This window comes from Augochlora pura, chromosome 4, assembly GCF_028453695.1.
Source record: "Augochlora pura isolate Apur16 chromosome 4, APUR_v2.2.1, whole genome shotgun sequence".
In the NCBI taxonomy this organism is placed as follows: Eukaryota; Metazoa; Arthropoda; class Insecta; order Hymenoptera; family Halictidae; genus Augochlora; species Augochlora pura.
Genome location: NC_135775.1, coordinates 6,779,088 through 6,791,211, shown reverse-complemented (window position 1 = coordinate 6,791,211; position 12,124 = coordinate 6,779,088). Strand labels below are relative to the sequence as shown.

The 12,124-nt window shown below is 46.6% G+C and overlaps 1 protein-coding gene across 5 annotated transcripts in view; it reads left to right on the top strand.

Moving 5' to 3' along the window:
* The window catches only part of Obsc (Obscurin), a 38,031-nt gene that overhangs the window by 22,106 nt on the left and 3,801 nt on the right, over positions 1-12,124 (top strand). For 4 of the 5 annotated variants that reach the window (XM_078178511.1, XM_078178509.1, XM_078178510.1 and 1 more), the window contains 17 exons: positions 502-747; positions 826-967; positions 1,050-1,441; positions 1,525-2,429; positions 2,519-3,098; positions 3,947-4,069; positions 4,675-4,779; positions 5,245-6,165; positions 7,098-7,500; positions 7,672-7,855; positions 7,932-8,232; positions 8,291-8,869; positions 8,931-9,355; positions 9,422-10,185; positions 10,262-10,560; positions 10,628-11,547; positions 11,630-12,072. In XM_078178511.1, the coding sequence (XP_078034637.1) occupies positions 502-747; positions 826-967; positions 1,050-1,441; positions 1,525-2,429; positions 2,519-3,098; positions 3,947-4,069; positions 4,675-4,779; positions 5,245-6,165; positions 7,098-7,500; positions 7,672-7,855; positions 7,932-8,232; positions 8,291-8,869; positions 8,931-9,355; positions 9,422-10,185; positions 10,262-10,560; positions 10,628-11,547; positions 11,630-12,072 (7,732 nt within the window). The remainder of the gene's footprint in view (positions 1-501; positions 748-825; positions 968-1,049; positions 1,442-1,524; positions 2,430-2,518; positions 3,099-3,946; positions 4,070-4,674; positions 4,780-5,244; positions 6,166-7,097; positions 7,501-7,671; positions 7,856-7,931; positions 8,233-8,290; positions 8,870-8,930; positions 9,356-9,421; positions 10,186-10,261; positions 10,561-10,627; positions 11,548-11,629; positions 12,073-12,124) is intronic. The other variant, XM_078178512.1, reaches the window with a different exon arrangement.

Genomic DNA, 12,124 nt, shown 5'->3' with positions numbered 1-12,124 from the left:
ACTCACACACTTAGCACGAACACGCTTTACTATTCACTCTTCTTTTCTTTACATCTTTCTACGTAGCCACTATCTTTCTACATATTGTTTTATTATCGTATTTCCTACATCAGTATTCATCGGTCGCTCCCAGAGTTTGTTTAGAACCGAAATGCATAATTGTCGTAGAATTAAATAGTTACATTTGAGTACCGATTTCCAAAGTACAAGTCATTGTAATATATCAATCGTGAAGACAATAGCTTTGTACATTCAGCGAGACTCTTTTAGTATTTTAGAATTCCCCCAAGACTCTCTGATAACAGAGAAATAATTGTCAGTAGAACATCCCCCCCGCCCCCCTCAATCTTTCTAGCAAAGATCGAATACTCTTGTACATAAATGTGTAGCAAACCTCGGCAAAGATCCATCAAGCAAATAACAAAATTTGCCTACAGGGTAAAGTGTCTCGTCTGCATCGTTTATTATTATTTTCTGACCGGTTACCATTTCTTCGAGCAGCCGGAGAAACGGCCACATTCGAGTGCACCCTGATGTACACCGATTCAACAACGCTGGTGCAGTGGTTGAAGGATAACAAACCGCTAGATGACAAGTTGGCTGATCGTGTAACAGCATCCGCAATTGGGAAAACCTTCAAACTCACCCTCCAGAACGTTCTCGAGTCGGATGCTGGTATTTATATTGCTCGAGCTATGAACAGCGAGGGACAGTCGACCTGTACGGCACAGCTTGTGGTACAGAAATGTAAGTTTTTCGTTGGATCGTGTCGAGATGAGTGACGTGATTTAAATAAATAATTACTGATCACTTTATCTGGCATAGTGACGCCGGAGGAGAAGAAAGCAAGAGCAGAAGCCAACGCCCCGATCTTCCTTGTACGGCTGAAGGACACGGAACTCTTGGAGAACACCTTCCTGCGCTTCATGGTCAAAGTAAAAGGCGATCCGAACCCTGAAATGAAATTGTAAGCCCACGATCGGTTAAAATATACTTTTACCATTGGAAAAATCTGAAAACAAATCTTTTAACAATTACGTTTATCTTAGCTACAAAGACGACACCCTGATCGACGCAAGCCACACCCGTGTGAAGATAATTAGCGAGCAGTCAGACAAGGGCTTCTACGAGATAGTGATAGGGGACGTTCAGAAAGAGGACGCCGGAAAGTACTCTTGCACCGCGAAGAACCGCTTCGGAGAGGCGTCCTGTGAAGCCAACGTGACGGTGACCGACGAGAAGGTGCTTTTTCTCCCGGAAGATTTCCTCGAGCCCGGCATGGAGCCTCAGTTCAACTGGCTGCGGGACGGAAAGCCGTTCGACCCGGAAGATAGGTTCAAGGTTCTTTTCCAGGATAACGAAGATACGTTGGCGCTTGTGTTCCAACATGTGAGGCCGGAAGACGCTGGTCTATACACTTGCGTGGCTCAAACGAGCACAGGTAGTTAAAGCAAGATTAAAGTCATAGTTTCGAGTTAGAACAGTCAAAAGAGTGATTAATTTCTTTCCGATTCGAATGAACAGGTAATATTAGCTGCAGCGCCGAGTTGACCGTCCAAGGAGCAGTGAATCAACTCCTGAAAGACCCGGAGAGGCCGAAGTTGGCTTCAGAAACTAGACACTCCGAAGTGAGCGCAGGTGGTTCGGCGATGCTGGAGCTACAGATCAGAGGATATCCTAAACCAGACATCAAGTGGACGAAAGACGGTAAGGAGATCGTCGCTGGTGGAAGGTACAAGTATCTCTGGGAGGACGAAGAATCGATGTCCCTGGTGATCAAGAATGTCACCGCAAAAGACGCTGGTGTCTATACGATTTTGGCGAAGAACGAATTAGGAGAGGACACCACGCAGATCGAACTGATCGTAAAATCTGCCCCGAAAGTCATCCAGAAGCAAGCCGATCTGACGGCCGCCGTCGACGAAACTATAACGATGAAGTTACAGATCGAGGCTACACCTCTACCGGAAATAAAATGGTACAAAGACGGACAAGAGCTTAAAGAGGACAGTCGCATCACTATCGTAAAAGAGGAGAACGACATTTACAAGCTGATATTAAAGAACTCTAGAATAGATGATGCTGGTTCTTATGCTATCTTCGCTCGCAACGACGTCAATCAGACTACGGAAATCTGGAAAGTTCGAGTTCTCAGTCCGCCAAAGATTGTCAAGGGTTTAGGCGAGCCCCAGATCCTCGACAATGGCGCGAACCTCTTCTTGTCCGTGGACGTTGAGTCCAGAATGCCTCCTTCCATCAAATGGTACAAGGATGGACAGATTCTCGAGCAAGATAGTCGTATAAAAATGGCGAAGGAAGGAAATAAGTTCGTTCTAAAGATCATGAGCACGGTGGGCGAGGACGCTGGCGTGTACAAAGCGGAAGTGTCTTCTGAGCATGGCACTGTATCCGATGAAACAAAGATTCAGGTAACGAACGTTTATGTTCTCAGTCGCGTATATATATAAGATTAAAAGCGCTATACATATTTTTGCGAACAATGCTATAAATTCCACAGGTACGAGGTATACCAAGATTCAAATCGACGATGACGAACGTCACAGTGAACGAGGGTACCAAGGACGTCGAATTCGCTGTGGAGGTCGACGGTTTTCCAAAACCGAGCGTCCACTGGTACATCGGCGACGTCGAGATCACGGAGAAGAAGAAAGAGTACATTCGCACGGAGGAGGAGAACTTCTGCAAGCTGCAGATGACAGAGGTCAAGTCGGAGATGAAGGGAACTTACAGCTGCGTACTTAGGAACGAGTACGGCGAGATCAAGTCTAGTTCGACCCTGACGGTGAACACACGGCCTAGACTGATCAAGAAGCTCACCGATCAGAGGGTGAAAGAAGGAGACACCATGAAACTGGTGTTCGAGGTGGCTGGTACACCGGAACCAGAGGTCAAATGGTTCAAAGACGGACAGGAAGTATCAGCGGACGCTAGGATCAAAATATCCAGGGACAGCAAGCGTCAAGAAAGCTACGATCTCACGGTCACCTTGGTCAAGGGTGCTGATGGCGGTGTCTACGAAGTCAGAGCTGAGAATGAACTCGGCTATGTGACCAGCAAGAGCAAAGTCATCGTCATGAGTAAGGATCCATTTGATTTTTCAGAGATCATTGGTGCTTTAAGGTCTGCCATATTTGTCAATCATATTGATCTTTGTAGATTCAGAAAGATGAAATCATTCTTGACATAGCACTAGGTATTGGACCAGAATGTCTATCCTAGATGAGAAAATTTTGTATTCACTCTTAGAAATTGTTTTAGTCGTGATAATAAGAACCATACAATTAATAAGAACCTTTCAATAATTTCAACCAAACGTAAAGAATTATGGCAGACCTCTAAGCGTTCCTCTTGGTCCAATTGTTGCACTGTTCCATCGATAACAAGATTCTCTTGATCAACAAGAGTTCGGGATTAGTAAAAAGATCGGACAAATTTGCAATATAATTTTCCAAAGTGTGAAGTCTCGATGGAACAATACATCAAAATACATAACGTGTCCGTACGTATTCTTAGTTTCTGCGAAACCCTAGCAAATCGCCGGGTTTTTCCAAGGTTCAGTAAGTACTGCTAGCACAGGTACAGTTTCGTGTTCAATTTGTTGTTGATCGTTTCCGATATGAACGAAACAAGAACACAACAGTACTCTCTTTGTAACAAAACCACGGAAACCTATACAAACATTGAAATGTCGCGCCAGACACCCGACAGTTGACGTGAACCTTACTTCTTACTATCACTCACACACTCTTTCTCTTTTCTTCGTGTCATGCATTTCTCTATGTTTCCACGTGTCTATAACTCGTTTTCCGCCGTGTCTCCTTCTCTTTGACATGTGTTTACTTCTCCTGTTTTGAACGCGACACACGACGCGACTATGAACGTTTCTGTCGAAACCCGTGTCCCACTGTCTATGTAAATTCCATAGCGAAAACAGAGGAAAGCGAAGAAAAGACGGAAATAAAGAAGATCACGGTCGAGGAGGAGGAAAAGATCGTGGAGGAGGAAGTGGACTCGAAGAAACAGCAAGCCGAGGAATCGGGACCGGAAGGTAATCCTATCTGTCGCAGGAATCACGATCAGAGATCTAAAGAGATGAGTACTAAAACGAGTGAGCTGTATAGAGAGATTTTAAATATGCTATAGATACGCTTCGATTGCTTCGATCTATGTCCTATGATCGACGCGATGTCGCAAGATTTTGGTAAGAGATATTTTTGAACGCACCGGGACTTTTTTGTTCAAGCTCTTGCTTATTTTTTTATACAAATGGACCTGTGACAGTAATGCAAAACGATCGTAGAACCTTTTCTTTAAAAAAGAATCGAACGTAAATAAATCAAGTTTGAACGGAAAGATCGAAAATTGAAGTTTTGCAATAAGGTCACAGAGAAACATAAGAACACTTTGCACTTGAGCGGAAGCTCGCGCAAACACAGGCTTACGATTTTCTTGTTAATTGTTTGACTTTGATCTACACACTTCTTGTTCACGTTATCTGCCGAAATTCTTGCGATACGATGTACAAAACTCGTCACCGTCGACGCCAACGTCAATGTGTAACGATAGTCTCGGCGATTAAAGTTGTTGAGGGATGGCTGTTTGAGCGTAGCGTTAGATCGTAGCAGAAAAAACTATGTCTGGTGTAAATCTCAGGTCGAGTAACGCTGGAGACACAAAGTGTGGAAGTAATACGTGACCAGGGTGACACGATCACGATCTCCGTGGCCTCCAAGACAACCCACGAAGCTATACTCACAGGTAATATCGCACACGCACGCGTAACAATCTTCGAGGTGGCGGGTTTCGCGAGCAAAATCAGAATGCGAAGCTGTAATACAATCAAATTTGAACAGCTAAACGTATAATTTTTTAACAAGACAACTTAAAAGATAATTAATTCCGATAACTGGTAAAAATTGATCAGTCTTTCCAGTCCTGGCAATAAATAGCCTAGTCCGTATCGTCTTCCACTGATTATTAGTCGCCAAATCCGCCGTCGCGAGAACAGATAACGCCACACCGAACAAAGCTTTCACGAGCCTCAGACGGAGTAAAAGCGGTTACGTGGGTGGCAACAGCATCGTTGAAATATCGAAAGACGGCTGCGGGTTTCTCGCCTAATCCGGTAACTCGCAGCAAGAGAAAAAAAATGGCGTCTCGTCTATAATAGTAGCGTTAAAAGTAGCGTCCGAGGATATCGGTGACGTACCAAGCCGTTCGCAGGTCCCGACGAGAGCCACACGATCAGCAAGATGACCGCGACAAAGGTCGAATGTCAGGAATCGTACTCCGAGAGTCCTCGGGTCGAGGAGATCGCCTCGTACAATTACAGCGTACATGAGGAGACGAGTCAGAAACCGCAGAACGGTGTTCTGATCGAGGAGTACTCGGAAACCAGCGAGGACAACCGAGCGACGCTTCAGGTACATCGGGGTGTCTCCATAGTTTCCGTCTCGGACGATGAGTCGACCTTGAAGGCGATCTCCAGGGACGTTAGCACTGACGACATCCAGTGCGCCGAGCTGTCCGAAGATCTGAAGCTCGTGAACGGGTCCTACGTGGAGTTCAATGGAAACGGGATCGAGGAGAAGATTCAGGACGAGGCGAAGCCATTCAGGGGCACTCTGCTCACGGAGACGATCATCGAAGAGCGATCGTTGGAGGAGACGTCGACAACAAAATCCGTAGCGGAGACGTTGGAGGAGCCTAGGAACGGTGAACTGACTGATGGATATTCCAAGGAGACCAAAAAGATGGAAAGGAGACCTTCGTCGGAGAAGGTTACCGAAAAAACGCTGGAGCAACCGCAGACACCGACGATCGAAGAGAGCAAACTGAAGAGACAGAGCTTGAAGATAGAACGAACGAACTCGATCGCCGAGAAGGCGGTCGAAACGAATTTAGAGGAGCGCAGAGCATCCGTCCAGAACGGTCTGTCGAGGCAGAGCTCGAGAATCGAGAGAATGGACTCGAGAGAGTCGCTGAAGGCATCGGAGAAGTCGCTGTCGAGGCAAAGCTCGTTGAAGGCTGCCCTCAGTGCTGACGAGGAAGTTGACGAGGAGCTCGAGGCTCTTCTAGACCGCGTTAAACGACAACGCAGCGTCCTTGACGATATACTTGAGAAGGAATCTAGCAGAGACTCAGGTACGAGTGGATCGGTCCGTCATATCAGCTGCGAGAATGGATCTTATTGATCAACGCACCAGAGATCAGGCTGTTATTCTTCGCCGTTGTTCGCTTATTGTTGATCACTGGCTTTTGATTTCTACAACACGTTTGTCCCAATTTGGCCCCTATGTGTTCTAACTGATTTGTTACTTCATCCTAACATGTCCGCACACGCTTCTCGCCTGTGCACGTTAACAGTCAATGTCGGAAGCGTCTAACAAAATTGAATTTACATCAAGAGTCATAATCGTTGATCGCCATGGGGTGAATGAAAGCAAGATGAATGATGGTTGATCCTGGGAAGGCTGAAAATTTTGTTAGCGTTTCTGACCAACACCCAATACTCACTGCTTGTATAACGAGTCGGTCAAAACACTGCCAGAACGCTATGGAGGTTGGTAACCTAAGGTAAGCAGATAATTGGAATGCTGTAACTATAGGAAGTGAATCCTTTATGCGTTAGGAAACTGAAATACCCGAAACTGCCATGGTTTACAGCTGAACCCAGTATACTAAGGTCACGTAGGGCGTAATTACTTGAATCGCCACCATTTTGATTTGTTCCTACCGCACAGATGATTACGCAAACAGTAATCAAATATTTAGTGTGCCAAGAAGTAATTAGCTGTCTTATGCGAAATCGATATCCAATAATATCTAATTGTCAAGGTTTTAATTGTCATTTTTCGACACTGTTATTTACTTAATGGTACTGCTAATATATGTAAAAAGAAAAAGTAGAAAATTGTTTGGCATTCGAAAAGTGTCTTAACAAACTGTTGAATAACAAAAGCAGCACGTAGTAAGCGAGATGCATTTAGCTGCACGGCAAAACGCAGAGATACTATGAATGACTCTCGGAGTCATTCACGATGAAAGCGATGCTGATGCTCTCATTTTTCGTGTAGCGCCTCCACACATCCTCAGCGCGAGTCTCTCCGATCTAACGATCTACGAGACTCAGAAGGTCCACTTCGACATCACAGCGACCGGTCTGCCGAGGCCGGACGCGAAATGGTTCAAGGACGGAAAACCATTGCGAGCAGGAGATCGCATAAAGATCAGCGGCACGGGCGAAAATTACACCTTGGAAGTGAACAAAGCCATCCTCGAGGACGAAGGTGTCTACTCCTTCATGCTAACGAACAAACTCGGCGAGGACACCGCCGAAGGATACCTTACCGTCGGCACCGTCGACGAATTGAGACGTCCGAAGTTTATCGAACCCTTGGCCGATGTCGACGTGGCCAAAGGTGATTCTGGGGAGTTCAGGACTACGATCACTGCCGACCCTGTTCCTGAAATGGTGTGGTAAGTACAATCGCTAGTCTTCCAATATCCAATATTTTTCAATATTAAACATAATTGCTGTGTTGTATTATTGCATCGTAAAGATTGAAGCGTTAGGTAGGTCAATATAGAAACGCCTTACCTTGCATTGTTTAAAACGTTCAATGTTTTAAATTCGATTTGCTCTAACAGGTTCTTCAAAGGCGACGAAATCGCTGCGGACGACAGTCGACTGAAAATTAAAGTCGAGAATAAACCAGCTAATGACAAATTAACCGAATCAACGATTACGCTGGGTGTGCCTAAATGCTCCAATGACGACACTGGAGAATACACGTTGATGTTGCAGAATAAATATGGCGAGGCGGAAGCCAGCGTTAGTAGCAATTAGTACCTACGGTGTACGTTGACTGTGACAAATTTATTAATAATTTAAAGGCTTTAATTTTCAGGCTTTCCTCAACCTGCTATTACGCCCGGAGATCGAAGAGTTCAAGGACATGGTTGCATCGGTTGGAGATTCGCTAGAATGGATAGCCATCGTTAAAGGAAACCCTAAGCCGGACATCACGTGGATAAAAGACGGTCAAAAGTTAGAGAAGGGAGAGAGATTCGAATTTGAAGAAGATAAGAGAAACAATAAATTCAAGTTCATCATTAAGAGCGTCGAGGTTGAAGACAAGGGAGTGTATACCTTGTCGGTGAAGAACTACCTTGGCGAAGCGAGCGCGCAAGCGAAACTGGAACCTCACAGTAAGTATCATCTTATGCTTGCACAAATTCTTGAATTTGTAATTTGAAAATATTCCAGCTGAGACACCGATCTTCACCAAAACCCTGAGCAACGCGTCCATCAAGGACCGCGACGATTTGGAGCTGAAGGTCCGGATCACTGGCATCCCCAAGCCCACGATTAAGTGGCTAAAGGACGACCAAGAGGTCAGGGAGGACAGTCGTCACACGATCAGCACTCACGTGGACGGCATCGTGGACAGCACCTACTCTATTAAAACATTCTCTCAAAGCGACGTTGGCACTATAAAATGTCAGGCGACCAACGTTGCCGGAAGCGCACAAACTATTTGCCAGTTAAAGATGGAACTGATCACACCTAGCTTTGGTCAATCTTTGCCAAGGTCACTGGACGTCGACGAAGGGGAACCCTTGGAGCTGAGAGCTAAAGTTGACGGTAGTCCCATGCCGAGCGTCGCTTGGTTCAAAGACGGAGAGAAGATCGTTCCTGATGAACACGTGAAGCTTGAATGCCTTCCGGATGGCTCTATTAAGCTTACCATCGACAACGTAAAACCCACCGATTGCGGAGCTTACAAGTTGGTGATCACTAACTCCACAGGGGAACACACGTCTCTTTGTGCTGTAGCTATTAAACGTGAGTAATAGAAAATGTCTAAAAATAGAAAATATGATACATTGTTGTACTATCATTGTAGCTCAAAGAAGGAAACCATCTTTCTCGAAGCCCTTGGAAGACACCAAAGCAGTAGTTGGCCAACCGCTGAAGCTGGAGGCCCAAGTGGTTGCCTTCCCCAATCCTCAGGTGCAGTGGTTCAAGGACGGACTACCATTGCGACACTCCAAGGAGATCTATTTCATGAACGAGCCGAATGGACTGATCGGTTTAAGAATCGACAATGTTCGTCCGGAGGATGCTGGCACCTATTCCTTAACAGCGTCGAATTCGCTGGGCGAGACCTCTGGATCCGCTAAAGTAACCGTCGAAGAGAAAGAAAAGCGACCAGAGTTTATAACAAGTCTGCAGCCTCTGACTGTGGTTGAGGGTTTCCCAGTTAAGATGGAGGTCAAAGTTCTAGGGAAACCGGCGCCGCAGCTTCAGTGGTTCAAAGATGGAGAGGAGGTAATTCGATTACAGTTGAAATCGTGGAATCGATAAAATTGACCTCGAAACGTCGTAAATTTTTAGATTAAACCTGATGGACAACGTATAAAAACAGCGAGTCTACCAGACGGAAGTCAAGCTTTGATCATCGAACGGGCCACGCCAGAAGATGCAGGCGAGTATCAAGTGATAGCTGGTAACACGGAAGGCACATCCTCGTGCAAGGGTACCATCAGCATCATGAGCAAACTGCAAGAGGGAGTCCCCGAAGAAAAGCCCGGTTTCGTGAACCCAATGAGGGACGTGTACGTCGAGGAAGGTCAACCTTTGCATCTCGCCGCCTCGTTCGTTGGCAATCCTGTGCCAGATGTCAGCTGGACCAAGGATGGTGCGCCTGTGTCGTCTTCTGGTCGCTTGACAGTGACCTGCGACGGAAAGAAGACCGAGCTCGAGATCAATCCTTGCGAGCCAAAGGATGCCGGTGTCTACGAGTGTCGCGTAGCCAATCCGCTCGGTGAAGACACGACCAAGGCCACGGCTAACATCAGAAAGGTCTATACACCGCCGAGCTTCTCGCAGAGGTTCACGGATCTCCAGCAGCTTCCCACCTTCGACGCCAAGTTTCCAGCTCGCGTCGCTGGCGTCCCGAGGCCAGATATCAGCTGGTACTTCAACGACAAGCAGATCGTGCAAGACGACGACAAGTACAAGATCAAACGAGACGGCGATGCTTGCTGCTTGTATGTGAAGGACTGTACTTACGATGACTCTGGACTGTACAAGTGCAAAGCGGTCAACCGCAGCGGGGAAGCAGAATGCGTCGCCAACTTGGCTGTGGTTGATAAGATGTACGCTTCTTTGGAACAATTCAATCGTTATCAGTGTTTCCATTTCATGCTTGTCATTTATCTATTCTGTTTTCAGAGGAAAGATGCAGAAGATCGAACCACCATCCTTCTTGAAGAGGATCGGTGACTGCGAGGTGTATAGAGGAATGCCAGCAAAGTTCACCGCCTGTATCACGGGTAATCCGGAGCCGGAGTTCGAATGGTATCGCAATGGCGATCGAATCTGGCAGACGGACAGGATTAGAACAGAGCAAGAAGGCAGCCTGTTGCGTCTTGTCATTGCCAACGTGGACGAACTGGATGCAGGCAAATACGTCCTGAAAATAGTAAACCCTCACGGTTCAGACTCGTGCACGGCAGAGCTGATATACGAATGTAAGAATCTTCTCTTCTTAACCTCATTTAAATCCGATCAATTTGATTTATATATTCCTCTCTTCAGCACTGGAACCCCGTCCAAAGAAACCGCTCGCAGACCAGTACGCAGACTTCGACAAGTACCGGAAATCCGGTGTCCCGCTGCCGCTGGCCGACCGTCCAATCATTAGCAGGATGATGGATCGTCACTTAACGTTATCCTGGAAACCGTCCATACCCATAGGTCCCCGAATCCCGGTCACGTATCAAGTGGAGATGTGCGAGCTGCCAGACGGCGATTGGTTCACTGCTCGCTCAGGAATTCGCAGTTGCGTCTGCGATATCCGCAACCTGGAACCTTTCAGGGACTACAAGTTCCGCATCCGCGTGGAAAATAAATATGGGCTTAGCGACCCATCGCCGTTCGCCCAAACGTACCGCGCCAAACTCGAACCCGATCCTCCAAAGTTCTTCCCCTATCTGCCGCCTGGCATTGATTTCCGCCCGGAAACCAGCCCTTACTTCCCGAAGGACTTTGACATCGAGAGACCACCGCACGATAACTATGCCCAAGCGCCCAGGTTCCTCCGACAGGAACACGACACTCAGTACGGCGTGAAGAATCACAACTGCAATCTGTTCTGGTTCGTTTATGGTTACCCCAAGCCGAAGATGTCTTACTACTTCAACGATCAGCTGATAGAATCCGGTGGAAGATACGATCAAAGCTACACCAGGAACGGACAGGCTACCTTGTTCATCAACAGGATGCTCGAACGAGACGAAGGGATGTACGAAGCTGTAGCTACTAATGAGCACGGCGAGGCGAGACAGAGAGTTCGCTTGCAGATCGCAGAGTACCCGTCCTTTATACAGAGGCCGGAAGAGGTGATCGTGATGGTTCGAAGAACCGGACAATTGATGGCCAAGGTCACCGGTGTACCCTACCCGGAGATTAAGTGGTACAAAGATTGGAAGCCCCTGACTTCCTCTTCAAGGATCAGGGTCAGTTCGAAAGTAATCTTAATTTACAGTAGGTTAGGTACTTAGGTTCTTCAATTCACAAAAATTGGTTCTACTCTTCCAGATCGAATTCACAGAACCGGATACTTCGATTTTGATCATTAGCGATACCATAGTGAAGGATGAGGGTCTTTATTCGATTAGCGCAGGAAACGTAGCAGGCTCGATATCATGTTCCGTAATGCTACACGTGGAAGAGAACGAGCACGAGTACGGCTTCAGGACGTACAAGAGGAAGAGCGACATTAGAACACGTCATGATAGACCGTACGATGATTACTATGATCTTGGTGACGAACTTGGCCGTGGTACCCAAGGTGTCACTTACCACGCTGTGGAGAGGTGCACTGGAAGAAATTACGCGGCTAAGGTCATGCATGGCAGAGGAGATCTGAAACCGTACATGTACAACGAGATGGACATCATGAACAGCCTAAACCATAGGAAACTGCTGCGATTGCACGATGCTTACGAGACCGACCACACCGTCACGTTGATTATAGAACTGTATCCTTCGATAGAAATATTTTTATCGTTTTATTACCTTCTGCTTTCATTG